General features: G+C 42.9%; 1 protein-coding gene across 2 annotated transcripts in view; it reads right to left on the bottom strand.

The window, feature by feature from the left end:
• Positions 1-25,631, bottom strand: part of GPM6B (glycoprotein M6B) — a 367,605-nt gene extending 341,974 nt beyond the window's left edge. Inside the window, exon 1 of one of the 2 annotated variants that reach the window (XM_085622488.1) lies at positions 25,471-25,631. In XM_085622488.1, the coding sequence (XP_085478614.1) occupies positions 25,471-25,474 (4 nt within the window). In that variant the 5' untranslated portion in view covers positions 25,475-25,631. The remainder of the gene's footprint in view (positions 1-25,470) is intronic. The other variant, XM_085622489.1, reaches the window with a different exon arrangement.
• Positions 25,632-25,904: the final 273 nt, after the last annotated feature.

The following is a 25,904-nucleotide window of genomic DNA, read 5'->3' as shown; positions in this document are numbered from 1 at the left end:
GGCAAGGTTACTTCCCACCTCTTACCTTGGAACCACATCCCAAATTCCTTACAAGAACTGCGCTGATTTTTTTTTTTTATAAAACCGTTTTTATTGCAGAACAGTATTATCAGCAGCGTACATTCTTACTTTTCCTGCATCGCTTCTACCAGCGCCCCATTGCTCGTGGTCATTTAGACCGCCGTACACAGCTCATGAACCCACATCCCGGAGGCCGGGCAACAAGAACTGCGCTGATGTGCAGCAGTCAGACACATTTCATTTGAGGCATCCTGCATCACACAGGTAATGGAGTTGGTCGCCTTAGTCTTCCCAAAAAACTCTGAATCTTAAAACTCCTGTGAAATCTCAGTGCCCGTGATAAGCAAACGGACAACATTGCTTCCTCTGTTCAGATTGCTAAACCTTGGAGTACTCTACTGATGTGAATCAGGAAACTCACAGACGATTTTACAGTCTGAAATGTAATTAAAACTTGGTCCTCCAAATTGCTTCAGAATCACTGTACTGCGATTTGTACTGAGCTATTCACTTACGTTCAGGTCTCAGCAGGGTTCATAGGTGTGAGGTGCTGTGTGATGAGCATTTATGACCTGTTGGGAAGTTCCCTATAATCATGTCACCCCACAGTGGTCAAGACAATCTGTTTGAACTATGTCTTTCCCAATTGAGAAAGAGCATTCTGCCATACCCAAAGGCAGATCCAAATATGGCAGCCAGCTTGGCAACTAGATTTTACCATGCATATAGGTTTCAACTTGCAAGTTGTCAGACAAGGCAACTAAACATGCAAAACCCGTTTCATCTTGACTCAGACAAACCAATCATGTTTGTGTCAGATTGGTTAAGTACAACGCAGCACTAGATTACACCCTAAGACAAAACCAAAATGGTTTGTATTATTCAGCTGAAAGCTTGTTCTTCTATCCTTCTCATACCACAAACTCGCTTACATGCATCTTCAAGTTGTAGCAAAATGTTTGGGACTTCACGAACAACAAAACAATGCTTTCTACATAGATTGCATAGTTACGGTATGACCTATCAAACAAAAAGCAAGCTCAGGCTGGCAGAAATGGTCAAAGCAACCATATAGATAAAGCTTAAGCTTGCATGAGATTAGGCCTGGCAAGTGCACGCGTCCTGGCTTGCACCATATGGATAATGCTTCCTTGCATGCAAGCCCGGCTTGCACCACATTGGACAGAGCAGCAGTTCGCAGACACTTGGGCGTGCGTTAGATACATGCAAGAGCTACATAGTGCTACAATGTCACACAAGTGGAAGCAACATGCTACACAAGTCCTAATACAACACAATTCCTTTTCAAATTGTAAGATGTCGTGTTCACAATGATGATTCCGACGTGAGAGGCGGGCCTAAAGTTTCAAAGACAGGAGTTGAAACAAAGAAGTGCTCAACGGGAAATGCACAAGGGCATGAATTGAAATATAAACCCCGTTTGGTGGGTGGTATATAGGGGAATGCAGCTCAGTGTTTTGGGGATATATGGAAACATTTCGGCATCCAACAGTATTCAAGCTACAGGTTCTGGACGAAAGCCCTTTAGTGATTCGTGCTTATTCGTATGTACAGTTATGCTCACTATCAGGTCAAGCTGAAAAATGATGTTTATCAGAACCAGTTTCCCTGATCGCCCATTAATATGTGCCACCAAACTTTGTCCAACACCATTATGCAGCCATGACTTTGCTTTTGACGAACACTCCTGCTCAGTTTACAGTGCCAGTATCACATGCACACCTCTTAAAAACTGATCACGGATTCACAACCTTTATTCAATAAGTATTTTATGGGGAAGCCTTGCAATCTAATGGGGATGTAGTTCCACCTCTTACAGTAAGCAGTTCCTGCAGAAGATGAAAAAACTGAAGCACCAAAGCGATTTGTGCATGGGGAAATGGACTGTTTTTGGTTCCACGCCCTTGCATCAACCCGCTCTTCAGGCATTGGAAAATACAATGCCAGATCAACAGCCTTGGCTTAAAAATTAAGATTCTCATAATCTACTTTCGCAAACAGCCCTGCAAGCATAAGCCACTTGTCATCAGTTCCAGTTAGTCAGCATTACAAAATGCAAAGCCCTTTGGGACATAACTAATCGGGCATCCCGCAGCCCACCTTAAGGGGTGTACCAAGTTGTTTCCCATTCATTTAGCCTACTTGAGAGTCCAAAGCAGTATTGAAGGCGCGTGTTGGTATTAGCATGGCCTATTGCAGATTGTATTCTTAGATCCATGACCTGCCAGGGTTTGTGAAAATACATACCAAGTGCAACGTGTCCTGGCGAAGTGTAAATTAAATAAAAGTAAATATCACAGAACTCGGATACCAGCGTCAAGAAAATGATATTCAAATTGGTCACAATGATTCCAATTATTTCTTTACTTGGTTACCTTGGTTGACTGCTGTTATAAGCTGATTACTCATGAACGACTGCCGTTTGTACTTCAACACTACAACCGCCTTCCCCCGAGTTAAGGGGGAGGTACACCCCCTACACCAGGCAGACAACAGCACCCACTGTCACCTAACTAGTCAAGGAAATATTCTTGAAAAGCTTGGACTCATTTTGTTCATGAGCCTCACCCATTCTTAAAAATCCTCGATTGTACTCTGAAAAGTAGACAGATTATCACCCCACATCAAACCAGTCTTTTTCTGCATCATGAACAGACTGACCGCTGGATTACTATAAAACTCTTGTAAATTATTCCTTTAGCCTCGCCAACAGAGAAGTAATGTCAATGAGCAGAAACTGGACAAACAAAACGAAGGGTTGATCTGTCAACCTGTGCCAAACTCTCCAGATTATGCTCCAGAAATGTTTTGTAGATACAACATAATCTATGACCAAGAGCTTCAAACCCACATGGAAATGATTACTCGCCCACTGCCAAAACACAACGGCCTTCAAATGTACGCCTTAACATAATCCAGATCTATCGAATGGTTTGCTTCAGATTTGTGACGAGAACAACAGACCCAAAAGTATGGAAGACATTGTTGAGGACTAGTCCACGCTAGATTGCTCCACCGTATACCTTTGGGAATCAAGGATACATATCCGCTACAGACAAATGGATATGGGAATGCAGAGTTCCATTTTGATTTCCCAAATGCATAGCACGGACTCTCTCATTGATCTAATATCTAAAATAATTTGTAGTTATCTTTGGTTGCATCCAGACACCAACTTCTGTCTACCCGAAAGGTATGCAGGGAAACACCCACCCAGGTCCAAAAAACGAGACAACAAGTCGTGATTATACACTGTGTGGTCCACGTTTTTTTGATGTGTTCTCCAAAAAGCTTAAAATATACGTTAACAAACCTAAGTTACCATCCTTTCAAATGAAAATAAATTCTTCATCTCATGCATAGTGCCTCGACTACTTATTTCAACGACGCAGCTCCTGACAAAAATAGGATTACATCAAATGCATATTAAAACTAATTCGTTTATAACTCATATTCACCTTGCCCAAAGCCCATAGAGTTGTGAAAATAGTGTGTGTATCCTTGGGAAAGGTTTACAATGGGGATTGGAATCAAATAAATAAATATTGCTGTGCTCTGTGCAACGGTCACTGTTTTGATTATACTAGGATTACCTCTACGGAGGATTCAAGAAAAAATGCGCTCAAGCACACACATGAATGCTTCAACTTATTTGTTTTTTAATTGAATTCGACTCCCAAGCAGAAACACTTGCACACAAATTAAGTTTGTTTTTTAAGCATCATGTAACTTGATGACTGGGGAAAAATACACTTTTCACTAACTCGGTATAATTGTGGTATATGCTTCTTATTTCCTAAAAATGTAAAGTGAATATATTCAGAGGATTGTGAAGAAGAACAGAAAAGGTCAGACGCTGAATGATCTATGCGTTTTTCTGACGCACTATAACTTTCCCAAGCATTAAGTGGCGTGTAAGCACAAATAGTTTTCATATTCTGTACACAAATCTTTACTGGCCCTAATTCTGAACAGCTGCATGCACACTCACAGAAAGGCACACATCATGCTTGCCAGAGGAAAGGCATCAAAACAGTCTCAGCAAATCAGATGAGTGCAGCATGGCTTTTAGTCACTGACAACTGAGGCAGTTATTGGGGTTTTTGAAAATCTAAATAAACCAAATGACGTTTTCAGGTTGTTGAGCTCAAAATGCAGAGACCACTCCGTGCTTTGCTTGAAGTACTTCAAGAACTGATGAAGAAACAGTTCTCGCCCCAGGACATTAATCCATCGTTTCTTCTTTTTATCATATTTTCTAGGCATAAAAGCTTTACTAGCATGCTTAGCTTTGCATGAAAATATGCACGGTTTAAATCCGGAGGGTCGCTTGAAAGTACACAGACCCCCACTTGAACTCCTTGGGAAGCTGAACTTTTAGAATATCTGGTAACAGCTGCAGAGAATGCCCGAGAACACATAAGGGGAGGAGGAGGAGGAGGAAACCAGCAGATGACATCCTCCTTGACTGGATGTCTCGACAGGATACATCTATAATTTTTCGCCAGTAAGTGTCCTCTAACAAGCATTTTCAGTGCAATAGGTCTCGCATTTACACGAGTTTGAGCTATTCACATTGCAAATAACAATGTCTTTTATTTTTGTTTTTAAAACATAAATAAAAGGCTATGGGGCACGTGCATCAAGGTATGATTTTGCGAGTCCTTAATTGCGATTAATAAGGAATCACAATTACGGACTCGCAAAAGCCTATGCATGTAGGAATCGCTATAAAAATAGCGGTTCCTAAACATTCCTTAATTGCGACTCGCAAATTGCGCATGCAATTTCAAGGGTGCAAGGGTGTCAAAAGGACACACACACCTGGAATTGTGAAGTGCACCCATGTTGCACACACACGTCCCAAGGGCATGTGTGTGCGCAACATGAAACTTTGAAAAATGCACATTAGTGCATTTATCAACGTTTTTGCAAATTACCTACCAGCTCAATTGCTCGGTAATTTGCGGCCCCAAATAGCGAAATTGCTATTCAAAAGTGGTTATTGCATTGCATTTAAGGAATCGTAAATTGTGATTCCTTAAATGCAATCGCGATTTCTTAAATTGCGAGTGCCTTACACTTTCATGCATCGCAAAAGTCCTTTTTGTGGGCGCAAACGGCCGATTTTTGCAAATCGCACCGTTTGCGCTTGCAAAAAAGGTTGATGCATGTGCCTGATTGTCATTTACAATGCCAATAGCTTAAACTCGCATAAATGCGAGACCTATTGCATTGCAAATGCTTTTTTTTCCAAAATGTCCCTCTTTCAAAATGTTGCATCTACCCTTGGTGCGTTTCTAAAACCTCCCTAAACCAGATCAGATCTATTGCACGGAGGACCAATCCCGATCATTAAAGTGCTTCTACCCTGCTTGTGGCGCTGAACGGAATGCTGCCTTGAGCTGTGGACCCAGAACACTCTAGTTCCAATCTCGGCGTTCCCACCTAAAGGGAATTATCCTGGGCAAAACCTCCTATCTTCCTTCTTCCCCGTTCTCTTTGCTGCCAAAAGGCAATCAATGTGCGAGTCCAAACACCACATGAGGGGGGGCGGTGGTGGGCGAGGGGCTGTTGGGTGCTGGCGGAGGTGTGGCGTTTTATAGCACTTTGTACATGTTCCGGTACGAGGCGGGAGGGGGCATTCAGCCCAGGGTGCGTAAACCAAGCTACAGAGGCACAGGCCCTGTAAAATAGCGATCTGCTGTAAAAACGTCTCTCATTCTAATGCCTTTGTTTTATGCGCACCGATAATAGCATTTTTTGTTGCTTGTCATATCACCCGAAGCTGTAGAAAGAGAAAGTAAAGTGGTTTCTTGCCGCTATTATTCCCCACGCGAGGTACTAGATTTCATGTAAAGGTATCGGTCCTGTTTGTTAACACAGCACGTGCGCCCCACCCTGCTTTTTCAGATCCACGCGCCATCTCGGTGGGAAAGGTCAGGTTTTAAATTCTCCCCAGTGTGTTTGCGTTGTCTGCTGTGGAAATTAGCATTTTATTATAATTCATAAATTAAAATTTTGGCTTTATCGTTAGCATAAGACGACAGCTCCATGTGCTTCAAGCCACTGAAATGACAAAACCTAGCGCTCATGCAAAAATGAGCATGCCTGATATTAGGCGCTATATTTAAAGAAAAAGGCTCAGGCTTTTAAAGCCGGTAGAGTAAACCCATTCCAATCATTGAAACATAGCTCGGCGACCCCCCACCCAAAACAGTAGGACGTGCTACTGTGTAAATAAACGCGAACAGCAGCAAACTGGATGGGTTCCACTAGAATAGGAACAGGTTTTACATTAAAAATATCTAGGCAGGCCAGACCACATGCCCACCCCCAGCGTGCAGCTGGACGGTGGCAGCATGCGCCGTGCGCTCTCTTTAATTGTATCTTCTTGACAGTGACGCAGTGATAATCTAAGTAGTGTGGCAGCCACCGTTTGTGTTCATTTCATCAGTGCGTGCACACTTGCCTCACGCACACCCAGTGTCCACAGCGGTCGCGCGAATCACAGACGAAAAGTGCTTACCCAGTAATTAAAGGGGACCGTGTAATGCTGCAAGTAAATGATCCAGTCCGGATGGGCCGTCCGAGAAGGAGACAGGTCAATAACAAAGAAGCCTCATTTTGAATTACAAGCCAGCGTTTAGCATAAACGATGACAACAGCCAATCAAAATGATCGGCGGGGCTTGAACTCCACTTCTGAAATCTCCTCGATTACAATATGCCTCGCAGAGCGAGCAGCGCATGTGTGCTGCAACCCAGGTCTGCGAGACCTAAAAAGGAAATCCACAAGGCATCAGATTGTGGAAAGTGCAAAATTCAACTTTTTTTGGTCTCTCCTACCAGACAAAGACCTATTGCGGGCTTAACAGGAACTTACAGGAGTTTACAGCGTTCTCACTGCTTACCAATGGTTAGTTTCTTTTGCTTGCTTCTTATTCAATGGTTTGCCTTCCTCTTACGTTTGTTCCTCAAATGGAGCATAGTCTCAGTACCGCTCTTTTGATTGGTTAACATGCATACCTCAACAGCTCACTTTTAGGGAACCATTTTTTTCTTTTTGGTTATGCACTCCATGAGAGTGAATAGGACTCCCAGCTGTCATCCTTGTGTGCTTCTCCCACCAAATTCTACAGCGCTTTGCGTTGCTCAATCCCTCGTGTGCGGCATGCTCTCACACTAGTGCTGCGTCTCTCCTTTCCCCCATCACATCTCTGTTGCCCCCTACAGTTTTTTTTCTAGCACTTTTTCTCTAAAAAAACAATTTTTTTATTTTTATTTCTGGCATCCGCCATCTTAGATAGGAAGAATAAAGGATAAAAAGGAAAATGGTGTACGTGTTATTTTGTAGGTGCCTGAATGTATGCAGATGCATAAACGCGCCTACAGAATGAAGTGACCCGCAAGAGCAACCACATGAATTTATGGATATAGACAACAATTTGAATAAAAACAAACAAGAAGGAATGTATAAATACCTTTGGGTCAAATGAAAATGTAAGTTATTTTTTAAATGTATTGTCATGCCAGGGGTTAAGTATGAACAAGCCATCGATGGGTTGATGTAATTATCTGTCATTGCTGGAGTGCAGTTAACTATCAGTTGTCCACTCAAACGGAGATGGGGAGGGCAGAGAGAGAGAGATAATCCAAAATGTACTCAGATGTGTAGCTATGAGAGCACCGTCTTGATTGGGTGTGGAGCATGAGCCCTGAGGGCCCATCCCCTTCCCGCCCGACGAGAGGAGCAGCGAAGCGGCAGTCAGCGGGAACGGGCGAAGCAGCAGGTAAGTGTTTTATTTTTCTACTTTTATATATCTTCCCCCTCCTCCCTAACCTCCCCACCTTCACCTTGGTGCTGCATGACCACTTTAAATAGGCAGCGGCCGCCTCTGCCAGTTTCCACCTTCTTGTAGCAGATGAAAAATGCCCATGAAAAAAGCTCCAGAATCGAGAAAAACCTTTGGTGTTTGACTTTGTAATTATGGACCGTTTGGGTAATTTCACATTCTAGGTCCAAATTGTGGCAACTGAAAGCTAGTACAGAGATAACTCAAGGAATCTCCCCACAAAGTTTCCAGACATCTCATAATGAGCAGCTTAATGTCCTATCGGTTGATGGTATGGGTCATGTGTTTAACAATTAATGAGTAACCATGCCAACTTAAAGAACAATCTCACCTTGGGAAAAGGGCGAGGGGCCATGAAGGGGTGGAGCCTCATGCCCAGAAGTACCTACGAGGCACTTTTGAACCCCGAGCCCAAAGACCCTCCTCCCAAAAAAAAAAAAAGCTTGCTGAGGCTGGTGCAGATGTCCCAAGGTGTTTCACACCCCTTAATGGACGTTGCCAGTTCAAAGCCTCGGAAAACGAGTTGGAAAACCACCATTTACAGTGGTTTTCAGCTTGTTTTCCCTGCCATGTGATGTCGACTCCTCAGTGGGAGACAGTGTGATGGGAGCCGATATTGTGTGTCACAATGTGACACTGTGTGAGTTGGCAGGTATGGGTATGTCAACTATGTATTTACAAGTTACCATTGTTTTCATAATTCACAATCTGGTTTTACCGTGCGTGAAGCTAAGGACCAGGGCAGCTCTGCAATGTTGGTGCTGTTGGATCTCTTCGCAGAATTCCACATTGTGGATCACCAGATTTGTTTGGAGAGACTAAAACACTTGGGAGTGAGGGGAACTACTTTATCTTGGTTCCAGTCATTCTTAGAGAACTGGTCTCAACAAGTATTTCTCCGACCCTACATTTCCTCCCAGAAACCCCTTGTTTGTGGGGTTCCACAGGGCTCGGTACTGTTCAATGTTTACCTGACCCCCCCTTGCGACCCAGGTCGAGAAATGGGGAGTGAGAGTGGTCTCCTATGCTGATGACACTCAGCTGGTGTTCTCTTTCAAAGAACAGTCGGAGGCTGCCTTTGCCAACTTTAAGCAATGCCTGATTAACATCTTGGCTTGGATGACTGAGAATTGCTTAAAATTAAACACCGAGAAAATAGAGGTTCTGTTCTTCAACCAACCGACACCCCCTCCGTCTGAGCTCTGGTGGCCCCCAGAGCTGAAACCCCCCCACCGAACCCAGTGGATTCAGCCAGAAATTTGGGGTTTAAATTTGATAATGACCTCTCCTGTAAGACCCAGATTCGCTAGGTCTCCTCCTCAAGCATCTGGAAGCTGAGAGCTTTAAGAAAATTCCTTCACTTCCTTCCGATGGATTGCAGGAAGACAGTGGTCCATGCACTGGTCACGTCCCGATTGGACTATTCTAATAATCTTTATCTTGGATCATCAGCCTATATGGTCCGCAGGCTGCAAATAATACAAAATGCGGTGGCCTGATTAATTAGGAAGGTGCAGTTCTGCCACCACATCTCCCCGCAAATGCGGATCCTTCACTGGGTACCCTTCAATTGGAGGATCGAATTTAAGGCGCTCACCCTTGCCTACAGAGCCTCTAGAGATCCGGGCCCGGGCTACATGAGACAAACTGCAAAACTACAATCAGAACAGGGTTCTGAGATGTAATCACTTGAAACTGCTCAGGGTTCCTCGCTTCTTTAAGGCTAGGATAGGCGGCAGAGCATTCTCAGTGAGAGCTGCGTCACTCTGAATGCTATGCCTTTCCACCTCGGCATGACCGAGTCAGAACCGGCCTTTTAAAGAGCACTGAAAACCTTGCTTTTTAACCTCCCATAGTTCACCCCTTTTTCTCTCTTCACTGTGAATCTGCAACCCAGCGCCGGGACACCTCCATTGGAGGTAGCTGTGCGCTCTATAAATCGCACTTATTATTACTTATTATAAGTAGCAAACTGTGCCAGTAAAGTTTGGTATCGTGTTGTGCATGAGTTGTGTTGTTTGTGTGTGTGGTTATTGTGTAATGGAGATACGGTTGTGCTTTGGATTCTGCCTTCAAGGAGCTGTGAAGCTGACAAACTCCACAGAGTTTGTCATGTATGGCATTTGTGCGTCAAATTTCAGTCAATTCTTTTTAATACACTTTGAGAAGATTGTGAAGGTTTTTTTTTTTAACTAAAAATAAACTTGAACACCTATAATATATAGTCTGAGCATTGTATGAGGTGTGGGCCTGGCAACATAAACTGTGCCCATGTAAGCATAAAGACGTGCCCTTACATGTAGGGCAAGAGTCTACTTTATATTCCACGTGCCTGCTGTGGGTGGGTATGCATAGTGTGTCAGCAGGTATAGATGGCAGAGTATCTCTGTGCCTGTGTAGTATGAGCGCTCTGAGTTTAGGGGAGCACTGGAGAGAGGGTAGGGACTATCATAGGTGCCTTTGTTCAAAATACTCAACTCTGGCCAAATTAGTGTGTGCCAATGCCTCTGTAGACAATTCTATAATGCAAATTAGAGGGAAGTATCAACTGGTCTAATTAATGTATAATCTCAGGAAACAGGCCAGGCGTATTCTGTTTTCAGACAGTTCCCAGGGCTGGACAAAAGAGGTCGCCACCAGATGATCTAGGAGATGAATTCAAGACTAACCATACAAATTCCAGGCAGGGGTAGCTAGTTGCCAGGCAGATCTCGAACAGAGCTGCAGTCAGCCAACTTTGATTGGCTCCTTGTCCTAAGGGAGAGTTTTGGTTTGGCAGCATTTAAATGTGTACTGGCTACACTTTTCCTATGGAAATTCGCAAAGGCAAGCTACACCCCCAAAATAACAGACTGTGGTACGCACAAGCAAAGCATTTTTTACAGGTGTTTGTCTTCTAGTCCCAATAGCATTGTGGGAGATAGAGTCCTTGCACCTTTCATTTAATTGAACAATAAAATACAGGTCGATTTTGAGCGAGGTAATCTCCATTCATTTAAAAGTTCAGTTTTCACTTAGTAGGTAACATGCACTTTTCTCTAGTTTGTGTTAAATCAACTTAGTCAAACTTTGCATGAAATGCTCAAATTGTCTTTTAAAAGATGCTGGCTTCAGTAACACAGAGTCTTGTCGAGGAAGCCAGTTACATAAAACACAACTCCCAAATATCCATTCTTTTTTTAAATCAGGGAAAAAATAACACTCTCATCAACCTCAAAAACCTTCTTCTAGTGCAAAAGAATATGCCAAAAGTTCATTATCACTTTAGTAGGTTAAGGACTATGATAAGTCTTGCAATGTTTAGATTTCAAACCGCATTTTTAGGGAGGGAAGTTGAACACAGGTAAGAAATATTATTGCAAGATCTAATTGACCTGCATGGCATACTGGCATCACAATAAAATAGTCACTTCTAAGTGAGGAGAAAGAGCTTCATAACCCATCTAAAACCAAACCCTTATGGCCCCATGACACACACACTATGTTATCAAGGCTGATAAATGGTCCATTACAACACTAACATCTTCTTATTGGTTATGATAATTTATATTACAAGAAGCCTGCAGTCTACTGTTACAGAAAAAGGGATATGAGCCTGCCTATCCCAGAGTTCAAGAGTGCTGTTTATTTTCAAGCAAGGTAAAGTAACCAGTGTGTTGTCACTCACAAACCAACATATTATGCGGTACAGCCCACTCAAACATAAGCAATGCATCATTGGTCGTTTTAATAACCACATTCTTAAAATGAATACCACAAAAATAACATACAGTTAGTTGAATGATGTGCAGAAGAGAAAATATGTTTTGTGGAAGGTGAACAGAGTGAGTGAGTGTGCGTGCAACTTGCAAACAATAAGTGAGAGTCCCATAGAACAGTATTTTGGATGGGTCCTGTAATAATAGAAGGCAGCGGTTCCTAACCTTTTGACTTTGGGGGACCGCCACTAAAACACTACTCAAAGCCAGGGACCACTGCCTAAGCAAGTTCTGTAGTGTGAACAATACAAAAAATAGAGTAAAAAAGTACACAAACTAATTCCCACATTTTGATATATTTAATTCACTAACAAACAAAATGTGAAAAATCTAACTTTTTTTATATATATAATGGGAAGGATGGAGCTTTTCAAAATGCAATTTTATTTTTAAAAGTGGAAGCAATATGGTAGACTCTACCTTATCTTGTCTTTTTAGCTCCTAATGCAAGCTTTCGATTTTGTCTACACGTCAGTGCTGCTTCAGATGAGGATACCAATCACCCATACTTTTGTTGTACTTGTGCTGCTCCCAGAATGAGGATAGGGATACCAACCTAATATATTTTGCTTCCCTTTTAAAATTTCTTCACATTTACAGAGTGTTAACACTTTCAATTTTGTTTTTTATGTATATATATTTTATTGATATGCCAATAATATATAATTTCAAAATACTCATGGACACCCTAGTAGACATTGCGGACTCCCAGTTAAGACCCACTGATATAAGGAACTCTTCCCAGAATATATATTTGTTAATATGCAATACATTCATAAGCATACCAGAAATACCTACTAAATAGATGCAACGTGTGACTCAAGATAGGAAAGTTGATTTTAACAATGCTTGCCATTTGTACACTGTAAACCGACCATATGTAATGCGCGTTAAATCCTGTAGTCTCAAGAGTCCCAGGAACTATTGCACTCTGCGGTCTTTCACTCATCTGAAGGTCCATGGGTGACTTGCAACAACATCTGGTACACACATGATCTGGGCATCTTTCCGGCTCCATGGCAAGAACTCAAAATGCTAAAGCATGCGTTAATCTTGGAAAAATGGACCCTGCTGGCAGCAGGATGTGAACACAAACATTACGCGTGCACTGCTATTCTGTTACAGCTCTTCAGACTCCAGGACTGAGTAGCATGGAGCAAAAGTCAAACAGCTGTTGTATTACACAATACATTCATATGGTATTACCTTCAGCTTCCCGCCTCCCACCACAAGTTTTGTCACAACGACAGGTATTTGCATTGATTGTCTTAGCGTATAGAAACAGAATAAAAAGGGTTGTATGTCATTACAACGTATGCCTTTACTACGCATGCGTTATAACGCAAATGCCGTTACCACGAATAACATTTACCTCGAAAATGCATTTACCACGCATATCGGTAAAGGCATTTTCGTGGTACATGTTCTTTTTTATTTATTTATAATTTTTTTTAATAATACCCTTGTGCGAGCCCCCCGCCCCTTTTTCTTCTAATAAATTCCCCTCCCCTCAACTTTCAAAATGTTTCCCTGTGCGTTTCCCCCACCCACAAACCCTTAAATGTATCCCTTCGCTACACGTCCCCCTCATTAATTCCTTAAACGAAATTCCCCCTTACCTCGCTACGTCCTCTTCTCTGGAAGCTCTTCCGATCTGCGTCGCACGTCGTAAAGAGGAAGCGGAAGTGTCTTTCCGTTTCCTCTAACAACGGTACGAAGCCGATTGCCTCCACATCGATGGAATCGCATGCGTTGTAATGAATGCGTGGTTACTGGTATGCGTGGAAACGGCCGTGTTGTAGTGGCCGTTTCCCAATAAAAAGCATAGCTTTTAATAAGATTTCAAGAGTTAGGGGCTCTTGCAGTAATTGTATTTATGACATACCAGTGAAATCAATCAGGGCAACAAAAACATGTTTTTTTAAAGTAATGTACTTAACAGGCACATTTATTACTGTAGTAGACGACGACCAATTCCATGCTACTACCATAACACAATTTACGTAACGTGAGAAATCACTTCTTACTGTCTCACATACTCCACGCTAGTTTTGTTTTTCAGAGTGAAAGCAATCCAATCCCCATTTAATGAGATTTTAGCTCACTGCATGGCTTTAACCCATGGGGGGAGGAGAGGAGGAGAATCATAACACTTATGAGTTACGTGCTTTTGTCATGGGACCATACCCAGGGAGCTAACCTTCAGAAGGAAGTGCTGAGCAGGAGATACCTCCATGAAGGCATGCACTCAGAAGATTCGATTTGGTCCTAGGGATTCAACTTCATCTTCTTTTAATCAGTGGTTTTATGTTCTATAGATACCTGGCTTTAACCCTCACCTAACCTGCTTCCATGCCCATCTACCTTGCACTCCCAACACCACACCCCCTAGCCCGCCCCTCACCAACAACTTGGCAACAGCATGAAGCAGCAGACCTGTGTGCCATTCAGGAGAGTTGGGGGTCGAGGCAGAGCAGTGCGTAACTGGTAAAATAACGAGTGCCAGTGCCCAAAGCACTGCAGCTGACAAAATTAACTGCGTAGTCCTGAATCCACCTCATGCCAGTTTAATGAACCACCAGACTCTCTCAGTCCCTTTATCTCACTCTTGCAGATTCCTGCTTTCTCCATTTTTGAGTTGTTCAGTCTTTCTCTTCCTCCTTCTTTCCCGTTTGTGTGTTTTTTCCTTTTTGCTTTGGGAAACGTCCGAACAGGAAAAAGTATGTGCTGGTGGTACCTACTGGCAACCACCAGCTCAAATTAAGCACCAGGACAGAGATGTTTGTGTTCAGAGGTCACTCACAATTCTGATGTAATCAGCCAATGACTAGCCTGGGAACACAAGAGGGACCTCCTGTTGCTTATTTTACACACAACCATCAGCAAGGGTGCCACATTTGGCTCTATCTAGGGTGCTACCCACACAAAGACCAGTCCTGCATGGCCCTTCCCCATACTCAACAATGGCAATAAAAGACATTTTACATTTCACATGCACTTATGTGTTTTTTCAAGGTTTCCAGAAAAAGTGTTGGTGAAAATATAGAAAACAGGTACTTTCCATGGCCGGCTGGGGGGATCCGTGGGAAACATCTAAGAGCCCTATCTCAAGCATGGGCATCAAATCGCCTAATCCCTGCAGGCATCCTCACCCCGATTTTCCTGTACCACTCCTCATGTCCCACCCACAAGTCTCTCTCCCTGCCCTTCACCCCCACCCTGCCCACCAACACATCTGTTCTTAAATCGAAACCAGCTCAGCCCCAAGGCATCTTACTTCCACCTATGCCCACGCATCCATGATGCCCACTCTGCAATGAGGACCAGAGCCCCACCTTCATTCTCCTATCTCCACCCGACTTAAGGGCACGGCCCACATTGATTTAATACAGCTTTCCTCACATCGATATCGGACAGTGTACGTGAGACTGCCCAATGCCCTACTCACGGTGTCCAAGCTCCTTATTCCTGACCCATGTTGTACGACTGGAACCATAACTTCATATGTGCTTTTTGAAACTTCCTCTCTCACTGGATTGAGTGGGCTTGTTCTGACCTCAGTCCAGCCCTTCAGATGATCGTACCACTCACCAGTTCCTATGGGGCTGTACTGTTTCTTTCTACCCCAAACGTTATAATAAAGAATTGAGTTACAAGGAATACCAAACCCCAGCTCACCAGGCAAACATCACCCAAACATCCAGGCACCTGACACACAAGCTCCCGGTGTGGCCTTCCGCTCTCCAAGCACCCCACTCCTTGGGCACGGGACTCACCCTCTGCATCCAAAGACTACATGCTTGCCATCTACTTGAGGCAAATTCAGCATTATTTGCTTTTCCACAGACACACAGCACTTTTGCTTCTTCATATGTGGGCCCGTTCTTAATTAACCATTTTAAAATGTCTTTAGTACTTGTCAATTTTTTTCAGGAATACACGCTCCTTGTGAATGGAATTCTACTTTTTAGCTTTTGCAAAGGGTCTTGTATCCTAAATGAATGATTATATTTGCATGTGCGTACTTTAACTCAAGTACACAGTTTGTTTGTTCGGCTTCAGCCTTTCCAAAAAAGTTGATAAATACCAAATTGAAAACACTTAAAAAAACAACAACAACAAAAAACATGAAAAACACCACAATTCTAGAATGTTTAGAAGTGAAACAAAAAAAAAGAAAATAGAAACTGTGAGAAATATGCACATTAAACAACTGAGCAGTCCGATGGGCATTTCAAAGAAATTCATAGCAAAAGAGTGGTAAGCATGTCTGACACTCTGAGATAAGCTAATGCAGCTTTAAAGAAGTTTTAAAAATTGCCTCCATGACTTGAAGTTGTCTGCAGATTTCAAGAATCTACTATCTCAATGATACAACCGGACACCAGCACACGGATATATGACGGAACCACGCAATGCCTTTACAATGAAAATTTCAGTATATATCAGGTAATTGAAACATATATATCTCTCTCTTTATCTATATATAATACAATATTTTTCATTTATTTCGCTGAAAAAACAAAGGTTACTGGGACGTTCTAGTTAGGCTCAGATTTACTCATACAAAACCAATGAGCTAACAATAACTTATGCCCCTGAAATGCAATGCTAAGGACCTCACATTACATCACTCATGACAGTCAGTGACACTGCTGATGACATCTCCAATGACATCACTCATGACATCATCAGGAAAATCACACACCCACCCACACCCCGTACAGCCTCTCATACACCCACGCTACACACATACCCACTCACAGACCATACAAGTAATCACACACCCACTCATCCATACAGCCACTCACACACCCACTCATCTCTGCCTTTCACTCACCCATACAGTCACCGACACACCCACTCACTTGCTCATACAGCCACTCACATACCCACTTACTCAACCATACAGCTACTAACAGAGCTAGTCACCCATACAGCCACTCACACATCCATTCACTCATCCACAAACCTCTTACATACCCATTCACACATCCATACAAGCACTCACGCCTACTCACTCACCTATACATCCACTCACAGACAGATACTGTGCAAAACAACCACTCAAACAGCCACTCACTTACCCATACACCAATTACACACCAAGTCACTGATACACAGAGCCATTCACATACCAAGTCAGTCACCCATACATGCACTCACACATCCACTCACCCACCCACAGGGCCACTCACGCAGCCACTCACTCACCAATACAGCCATTCACATACAGCCACTTACACCCCCACTCACTCACCAATACAGTCACTCATTCACCCATACAGCTACTCACACAACCACTTCTTCACCTATACAGCCACTTAGACAACATATGTTAGAAATAGTCTCACTTATTAGCCGTACAGAAAGAATAGTAATTTAACTTATGCAGTAGCTTAGTATATATCTTTACGTCTCAGAAAACGTTTACGAAATACATACACTGACTGGATGATGTCATCAGTGATGTCACTGACCATGTCATGAGTGATGTAATATGTGAGATCATAAGCAGTGCATTGCGGGCAGTAACTAGAACTGTTGAATTTCATTGGTTTTGTGCGAGTGAAATCTTAGACGAGTGAAATCATAGCCTAACTATAAGGTCCCTGTAACCTTTGGTCTTTTCAGTGAATTTCTACATTTTTTAAAATTCTATTTCCTTACTATAACAGCCCTGTAACCGTTGTTTTTTTTCAGCGAAATTCTACGTTTTTTAAATTCTATTTCCTAACTATACCGTCCTTGTAATCTTTGTTTTTTCAGTGAATATCTGCGGCTTTTTAAATGTTATTTCCTAACTATAACGAACCCTGTAACATTTGGATGTTTTACTGAATTATTAAGGTTTTTTTAAAATTTTATTTCCTAACTATAATCTTTAAGAGTGCGTGTGTGAGTGGCTGTATAGGTTGGTGAGTGGGTGGGTTTGTGTGTGTGTGGCTGTATGGGTCTGTGAGCCGCTTTGTGGGTGTGTGACTGACTGTTTGGGTCTGTGAGTAGAAGTGAGTGTGGCAGAAGGGGTGTGTGATTGGTTGTCTGAGAGTCTGTATAGGTGTATCAGTAGCTGTGATGGACTGCGCTAGAACGGAATCACACTTGCCCCTTTATATAAAAAGAGTCCACAGCTTTGCACAAAATGTCTACCCAACTGGAGTACTTTCTACTGGTTAATTAGTAAGTGCTACTTGGTGGGGTAAATAACTACTGCATATTATACACTACAGCTGCTTAATGGACTATGAGGAAGCGTTTCCAGTGACCTTGAGTGCATTTTGGCAATGTGATTGTTTCTCATGCGTCTTCATCCAGAAATCTGTGATAACATGAATCCTTCTATAGAGAAGATCAAGTGACTACAAAGAGCTAAATCTCCACCAAAGATCCTTCCTCTTAACTATATGAAGTGATTCTTTGTTTGGTGGAGATATCCTCGTATTCCTCGGCATCAAGAACGAGTCACTAATATCGGCAGGAAAAGTGCTGGGGCCTTTTGGTAAGCTGCCCATCATCCTGTCGAAAGGCAGGAAGACCATTGCATACTACTAAGGTGAACGGGGTGGGGCCAAACGGACAGAGCTTCAGGTGATTTTGCACATTTGCTTGTCATAATCATTTAAAAGGAGAACCATGAACTCTGCTCTCACCAGGTTAGGACAAGAAAGAACCCACTTGTCACAGTCACTACAGATTGTTGATCTACTGGAGCACAATGTATTCACCTCTACGAGGCATTTCAGATCATCTTTCAATGTGGAACTCCCGAAAAAACACACTTGCTTTGCCTTTGTCAAGCCAGAAGGTCAGGTTAATTTGTCCTTTACAGAAACGGAGCTTCAATTGGGGCAACCTGCTATGTTTATATAGGGAAGTGCTTCCCGCCAAAACGTAATGGGTGTGGTCCCCCTCCCGGACCGATTTAGTCCCCGGGGACCCCATTCCCAGGGGCCCAGCAACGTGTACCTGGGTGCCCTGGCGCCACCCAGGGACCCAGTGTGCTTTGATTGGGACTGCGGGGTGAGCCTTAATGCCCCCACGGTCCCAGCAGGCTCCCCATCTCCTGCAGGAGCCAGCATTGCTCCGGCAGGTAGGGAGCTGCTAAAAATGTAGCTCCATGCATGCAGGAGCAATATTATCTGTTTCTAGTTCCCGCATGATAGCAGGCAGGGAAACAGATGAAAACTCTGCTCCTAGCAAGCAGGAGCAGTTTGACAGCTCCTGCTTGCTGGGAGTGGAGTTAGTGCTTGCTCTCGCTTGGTGCGAGCTGTCACAGCTCCCACCAAGCAAAAGCAAACATCTTATCTACCCAGGGAGGGCACTCTGGGACATTGTAGAGCCGATCATGGGAGGTGGCAGTCCCCAGGACTATTAATGGCTCCAGAAGGTGGCACCTCGGGAGATAGCACGGGCTGGCCCCACGGCTGTATATGGCCTGGGAGGGGGGAGCCGCAAGGAGACGCCATTAAAGTACCATTTTGGACAGAGACACAGTGCAAATGAAGCATGACTTTTGGGTAGACAGAAGAGATTGATATTCTAGTGTGGGACTGTACTAATGAGCAGTTTACGGTTTTAACACTAGTGATATTAGTGAGCAGCAGTTTTAAGACTAGCGATATGATAGAAGGAGCTCGGTTTGGTAAATACATGAACATCATTTTGAATAAAGTCTTACATGATGTGAGGATTGAACGTATTCTTGTCTAGATGACCATGCAGTGTAAACCTAGTCAACTGCGCACTATACATGATTCATAGTAGTAATTACTCTATTTTAACTTGTCTGTAATGATGTATTATTTAATTAATTCTATTACTGTTGTATTTAATGTAACAATTTGTATTAATTGAACCAATAAAAACTCATCCATTTATACTGAGCAGTTAAAGTGTGATATATTAGAATATTTTAATAAAACATTTAACGGATCTTAATTGAATTTTTAAAAGGTGAATCTGAACTTACATTTTCATACTCTGAGAACTTGGACTCTACTTTCGAAAGTTAGGATCTATTGGAAGGGAATAGCAGGGTTCATGTGTTTTTCCACTCCAACTTGCAAAGCTACTCCCATTTGCTTTGTTAGCCCTTCAAGAAGTCACTGTCTAGCTTTAACTGAACAAATGTTGCCAGCAAGAGAACAAAGTCACTGCGCCACCCGAAGTGATCACAAATTTGACACGTAATGATCGTTGCCCACCTCTAGGGACATGTTGCCAAATGCTTACACTATAGACATTTTATAACATAAAAATGAGACCACACAACACCTATAGAGAAAAGAGTACACAATCACTAAGTTTAGCATCACAGTTCAAAGACGGCGGGAATTATCAAACCAGCCGGGGACTTAAACGCGTCTGGAGAGAACTTTGATGACTACAGACAAGGACCTTAACACGGGTCCTGGGATCATAGCCGAAATTGGTATTACGGAAAATGCGTTCTATGTGGAATACGGAGCCTTGATGATGTCCATTTTGGACGAAACTTCGGCTGGATGTTGTTGTGATATTTTTCTATTGTAAATATTGGATTTTTGAAATAAAATAAATTGGAAATATGCAAGGACTCCCTATGGACTTTATTTGAACTGTGATGCTAAAAATAACTATTACAAAGCATTTTGCTTGTGAAAAACAGTGATTGGGCGCTTCTTTCTCTATAGGTTGTTGTGTGATTTTTAGTGGCCCAGTGGTGGTGGGACCACACGAAGGTGAGCGCAGTTGGAGGAGATTTACAAATCTCCCAGATTGCACACCTGTGCGCACGTTCTTTAGCCCTCACCGCAGGGACATTTTTTTGACATATTACAATGAGAGGCAACCAAAAATTTCCAAATAATAACAGCCAAATCTTTTGCCAAGATGTGAGGAGGAAAATCAGACGAGTTAGTTTTTGCTTGAAAATGTTCTTTTTAATTATTTTCTTCTTCACACAAACACACGCAGCCAACGCGTTTCACTCAAACATAGGTTTCTTCAGGGCAGTGCTTACAGACTGAATTTGGTCACAAATTGAGAAAACAACAACGTCACACTAAAGGTGATCTGTTCTCTGCTGACGCGCCTCTGTATTCGTGAACCCTCGAGCAAAAACGTTGACTGAAGAGCATCCAAAAGTGACCACCACATATGTGTTACTGTGTGTGAATGTGTGTGAACATGTATGTGGTGGTCTCTCTGAACACTTCCTGTGCCGAACACGGCTAATAAATAACAGTACCAAGGATTTCTGAGTGACTCACATGTTTTTTGGATGATCTTCACTCGTCAATGTTTTTGCTCCAGGGTTCAGTAATACAGAGACGTGTCAGCAAGGAACAGACGTTCACAGTTACAATGTAGCACTGATGTTTACTCAATACGTGACTGAATTCAATTTATAAGCACTGCCCTGAAGAAGCCTATGTTTAGGCGAAAAGTGTTGGCTGCATGTGTATGTCTGTTTGAAGAGAAAAGAATTTTAAAAAATTTAAAAAAAGAACAATTTCAAGCAAAAACCAACTGGTCTGGTTTCTCTCCTCACATCTCACCAAAAGCTTTGGCTGTTACTATTTGGGAATTCTCAGTTGCCTCTCATTTTTATCTTATAAACGGTTTAGCTTTAGTGAGAACATTTACTAAAGAATCAATGGCAAATATTGAGACCTCAAAGCTGATTGGTTTGAAAGACTGCAGAAACGCACCAAATGGCAACTTACTGCCAAACCAGAGTAGACCTGCAGAGTTTGAAACACGTTTCCAGAGCACCATATCTGAAGGGTTGGAACTTTGGAGCTTGCATAATAAGGTAGAAAAACCGTCATGGAGGTGTATGAGAATGGGTCGGAGGGAAGGATCTCTTTCCTTAGAAAATGTGTAAATAAATGCTGTCAATTAAGGACCTTTTAGGACTATGCTGCAAATGTCCATGCTAAAATCCATTGGCTATAGAGGCAGCTCTGAAAGGGAGATTCTAATAATTACAGGTCTGATGCTTTCCACATTGCATATGTGCCAATCAGAAACAAAAATGTGTACCCAAGAGACATGAAAACAGGAAGCACTAAGACTGCAACCTGGCTGAGAAGTACAGTTCTAAGCCACCACCAGGCACAGTCTTCTTTACCTTATTGAAGTAAGCTAGAATAAACCTCCTATAACGCAATGCCCATTTGACTGGTTAAAGCTCCGTTGAATGTGGGGATTAAATATCTTGCTACATTATATTTCAATGCAGCCAGACATCTAACATCATTCTGGTCTTCTTTACAACTAAGGATGTATAACTAAACATGCAAATATATTGTTTGAATCTGACTAGTGTATTTATTATTGAATGCTTGCTAACTGGTCTCCCTCAAGTACTGCTAAAATGTAGAAGAAAGGGTTGACTGTCCAGCTGTGCTTCTGGCACTGCTAAAATGTGGAAGAAATGAGTGAGAGTGTCCAGCTGTGGTTATAACACCTATTCCCAAGAATACAACTGTGACAAAAGGTATTCACCAATGCCTAAGAAACCAACTACCTTCATAACCAACAAATTAAGGACATCAGAGTGTGCCTCGAATATCTTGGGGAGACTGTAAAAAAATGCAACTGGATCAGGTCAGTACAGATCTGCACACAATGTGATCGAAACACACCCCGCGTAGGGGGCTGTTGATCACCTATTATGAGGGCTTTAAGATTAATGAAAAAGTGAGGGTGGGGTCTCTAAAAGGGACCTGGGTTAAAAAGCATAACTAGGAATCCTTCCCAAGAGGTGTGGCTTATATAACTAAGGGCGTGGCTTAAAGAATGCGAACTAAAATCCTGTCCTTCCCATGTCCTTCCCATTGCATATTACCTATCTAGTATAGGTATCACTTTATTCGATTTGAGCAATGCAAATCATAAATGTACATAAAAACATACAATTCATTATGACATGAGGAGACATATTCAGTTTAGACCGCAGATAAAACATTGAATCTAAAAGACTTGAATTCAAAACTCCAGATAAAAAACATAAATAAAAACCATCATAAATAAAAACATACATTTTGAGTGGATAAAAATTGCAAATATATAGTAAGGCTGGCCACACTTGACTGAGATTCATCAACAACAAAAGCGGCTGAATAAAATTCTGTCTCAGTATGGTATATTTAAAAAAAAAAATGATATGCAGAGTATACGTGATGAGGCTAGGTCACATGTGCATACAGGGAGCTCAGAAATCTTGTGCCATCCTAACATAAGCTGAGGGAACAAAGTCAATCTAAAATAGGTCAAAAGTTTCTATGATGACAAGGCATATCCAAGATAAGATAGAATTCTATGTTACTTGTTATTTAGACCATATATAATCGGTCAGTAAACTCTTAGTCAGAACAAAGGCTTCCCTTTTCGCAAGCCCATTGGCGAAAAAAAGCATGTTTGACTCACAGAATGTCTGCTTTGTTCATACAGTCTGGATCAAAAAAAAATGTCAGGTCTACCAAGATCAGTCAAAGTGCACATAATATAATGCAACCAAGGTATACGGTTCCAGCATTCCAGAGCCATGCAATCCCTTAAAATATAAAAAAAATGACGATTTTGTGCACCATATTTGGGTATTGTGTAAATTGGCTGCATTGCCTCAAAGAGAGGGGCATTTGCTGTTCTTCTTCTCCTGCTGCAACACCCCCATTGCCAAGGTTGGTTTCTTCACCATCAATCTCATGCAGACCTGTGATGATAAAAGGCCAAGGTGGGAAGACAACAGAACGACTCCTGATCCTCGTAAGGAAGATGAGATAACTGTTGGTAAGGAGCAGCTATGCTTTGGTACTGAGATTCCCTTCTTTATTTCCAAAGGCACAGTCATTTTTCCAGACGGTATAGATACTTCAAATTGGTGACTAGGTAAATATAAGTGTCTAAGATGTGAGACGCCTCTGCAAAGATCTCAATCGCCCAAAGTAGATATCAGAAGTTCACCCAACCCATGCCTTGTCTTTGCATTTTTGTACTTTTGTTACCATCATGAATAGTGGAGCATAGATACTACCATGCAACGACAAAAACAGGACAGGGTGAACTTCTCACACACGAGAAAAGACTACTTGAAATCTGCTGTGGTTGATCCCTTGAGTGCTGCTTGCTCGAAATGGAAACCTGCGTGGCTCAACAAAACTACATGGTTTAATTTCATAATAAAATATGTTTGGCCCTAAATCCTGAAATATCACACCCATGGACCTTTCACTTATTAAAGCTCTCAAATGTTCGAAATCCATGCCCAGGTACCTCATCCTCCAGGTTTTTACTGAACATTGAAGGATTTGTAGTCATGCAATACCGTATAAAATTAGCAATGAAAGTCCCAGAATACCAAAAAAGATCTTCATTGGATGCCCTATTCAGAAATGGAACTGTGAAACATGAGAAGTCTGACTAAAAGATCTGAGTTGCTGTGGACACCTTCCAACATTATACTCCTACGGTTGACCCTCACTTTTTTTTCCTCACAAGGCTAAAGCAGGACTGGTCTGGACAAAGGAAACCCGGGAACACAGTGGCACAAACACGCTCAGTCTACACGGTCCTGGGAGCTATCTGAGGGAGTGATACAGTGGTTATAGGCACGCAAGTGATTTGCTGTTGCAGAAAATCGAATTGTTTTTAAACATTAAAAAGGGGCGAAGTTCTGTCCAAACTTCCTGGGCGCGAAGTGGGGTGTGCTTGCATGTTTTAAAATGGGATGGCACTAACGTGTTTTCCAGGAAGACTTCTGGTTCCTTCTCTGCTCTGGGCTAGAACATTTTAGAAAGCGAGCACATCAAGCCTTGAGGGTGCTCAGGCAGCATTACAACCCGGAGGTGCGTGCGAGAGTTGAAGTTCCCCAAAAAGTCAATGTGTCCAGCGAAGTTGGTTAACAGCAGTGCTGTGCGTACTGAGGACCTGCACTTCTTTAATGTGAAAGGGAGAGTAGCTTTCCTTTTAGCTCTGCTGCGATACATTTAATGGAAGAGTACCGGCAGTGTTCAGGAGCAAACAGGCACTCTTTTCCTGCACTTTTGTATTTCCATTTAAAGCACGGGTTAAAAGGTCAGAGTTCCAGCCAGATCACTAAACACCAAACGCGTGACTCTCAATCGGGACAGTCTATTTAGAATGGGGGGGAAGTGTCTTCTGCAGAGAGACTCCAAAGTTTGGCTTCTCCTTCTGGAACTTTTTAATGGAATCTCGCCCCGAGAAGGACGGGCGTTCCAACACATGTCGAAATAATTGTTCTACTCCCACTTATTTTCACTCTGGAAAAAAACATCATTTTCCAACTCCTGATGCTCATCGACAGCGCATTCTACATTGAAATAGGGCGAGTAGTCCCGCTGCTGCTGGTCTCTGCACTCCACTCCTTTTCAACCCGGATCCCCGCGCTTTACAATTGTAGATTATTATTATCTACAAAGTAAACAAATAGAATGGTGTGGGGTGGGGTTCAAATCACCGCCAGCGAAGAGGGGGGCACTGGCCGACGCTATCCTAGCGTTCGAATGTGCGACGTCCCCGTTTCCTACCCTGCACCTTGACCCCGGGCTATTCGCGGCTCTTTGATCCGGTGGGATTACTGGGGCTAATGCTGCACACCTGTGGCTTTATCTCCTGCAGCGCGCGAACACCCGCAGCGCCTCCGCTCCACCTCGTTACAGAGCCCCCTGTCAAAGGAGTGCTCTTTGCAAAGTTTTTGGCACTTTCGGATCTTGCGTGGTAGCGACTGCTCCACACGCCCCTTCTACCCAACGCTGTCTGCAGCCAGGGCAAAACTGTAACAGGGGTACATACTCTATCTGCGCTTACCCATGTCTGGCCTTTTGAGTGCGCTGACTCCTGTACTGGTCCCTGGGTTCTGCGGAGCTTCTTTCGGTCGTAGGAGTGCAATAAAGACGCTGGAGTCCCGGACGGTACAAGCAACTCTCACACTTCAGCTCTCCCTTCAGACATCAGCGGCTTGCTGGGGAGGCTGCTGAGGGGAGTGTGACGTCACCGCCCCGCGCGCCTAGGCGGGGGGAGGCTTCCCTACCCGTCCCCGCGACGTAGCCAGCAAGAAGACTTTACCTCCGCGCAAGTCTCTCGTTGGGAAACATAAACCTGTGTAATACAATGTGCTTTCCTGACACTCAGACTGTTTGGTAACGTTGCACCATCCACGCCAATTCCACCAGTTCTTACTTAACGTCAACCACTGTCACATAATCTATTTTTTCGAACTCTGGGAGTTCCGCTGAGTGTGA

This window comes from Triturus cristatus, chromosome 8, assembly GCF_964204655.1.
Source record: "Triturus cristatus chromosome 8, aTriCri1.1, whole genome shotgun sequence".
Taxonomy (NCBI): Eukaryota; Metazoa; Chordata; class Amphibia; order Caudata; family Salamandridae; genus Triturus; species Triturus cristatus.
This window is presented reverse-complemented; position numbering and strand designations above follow the sequence as displayed.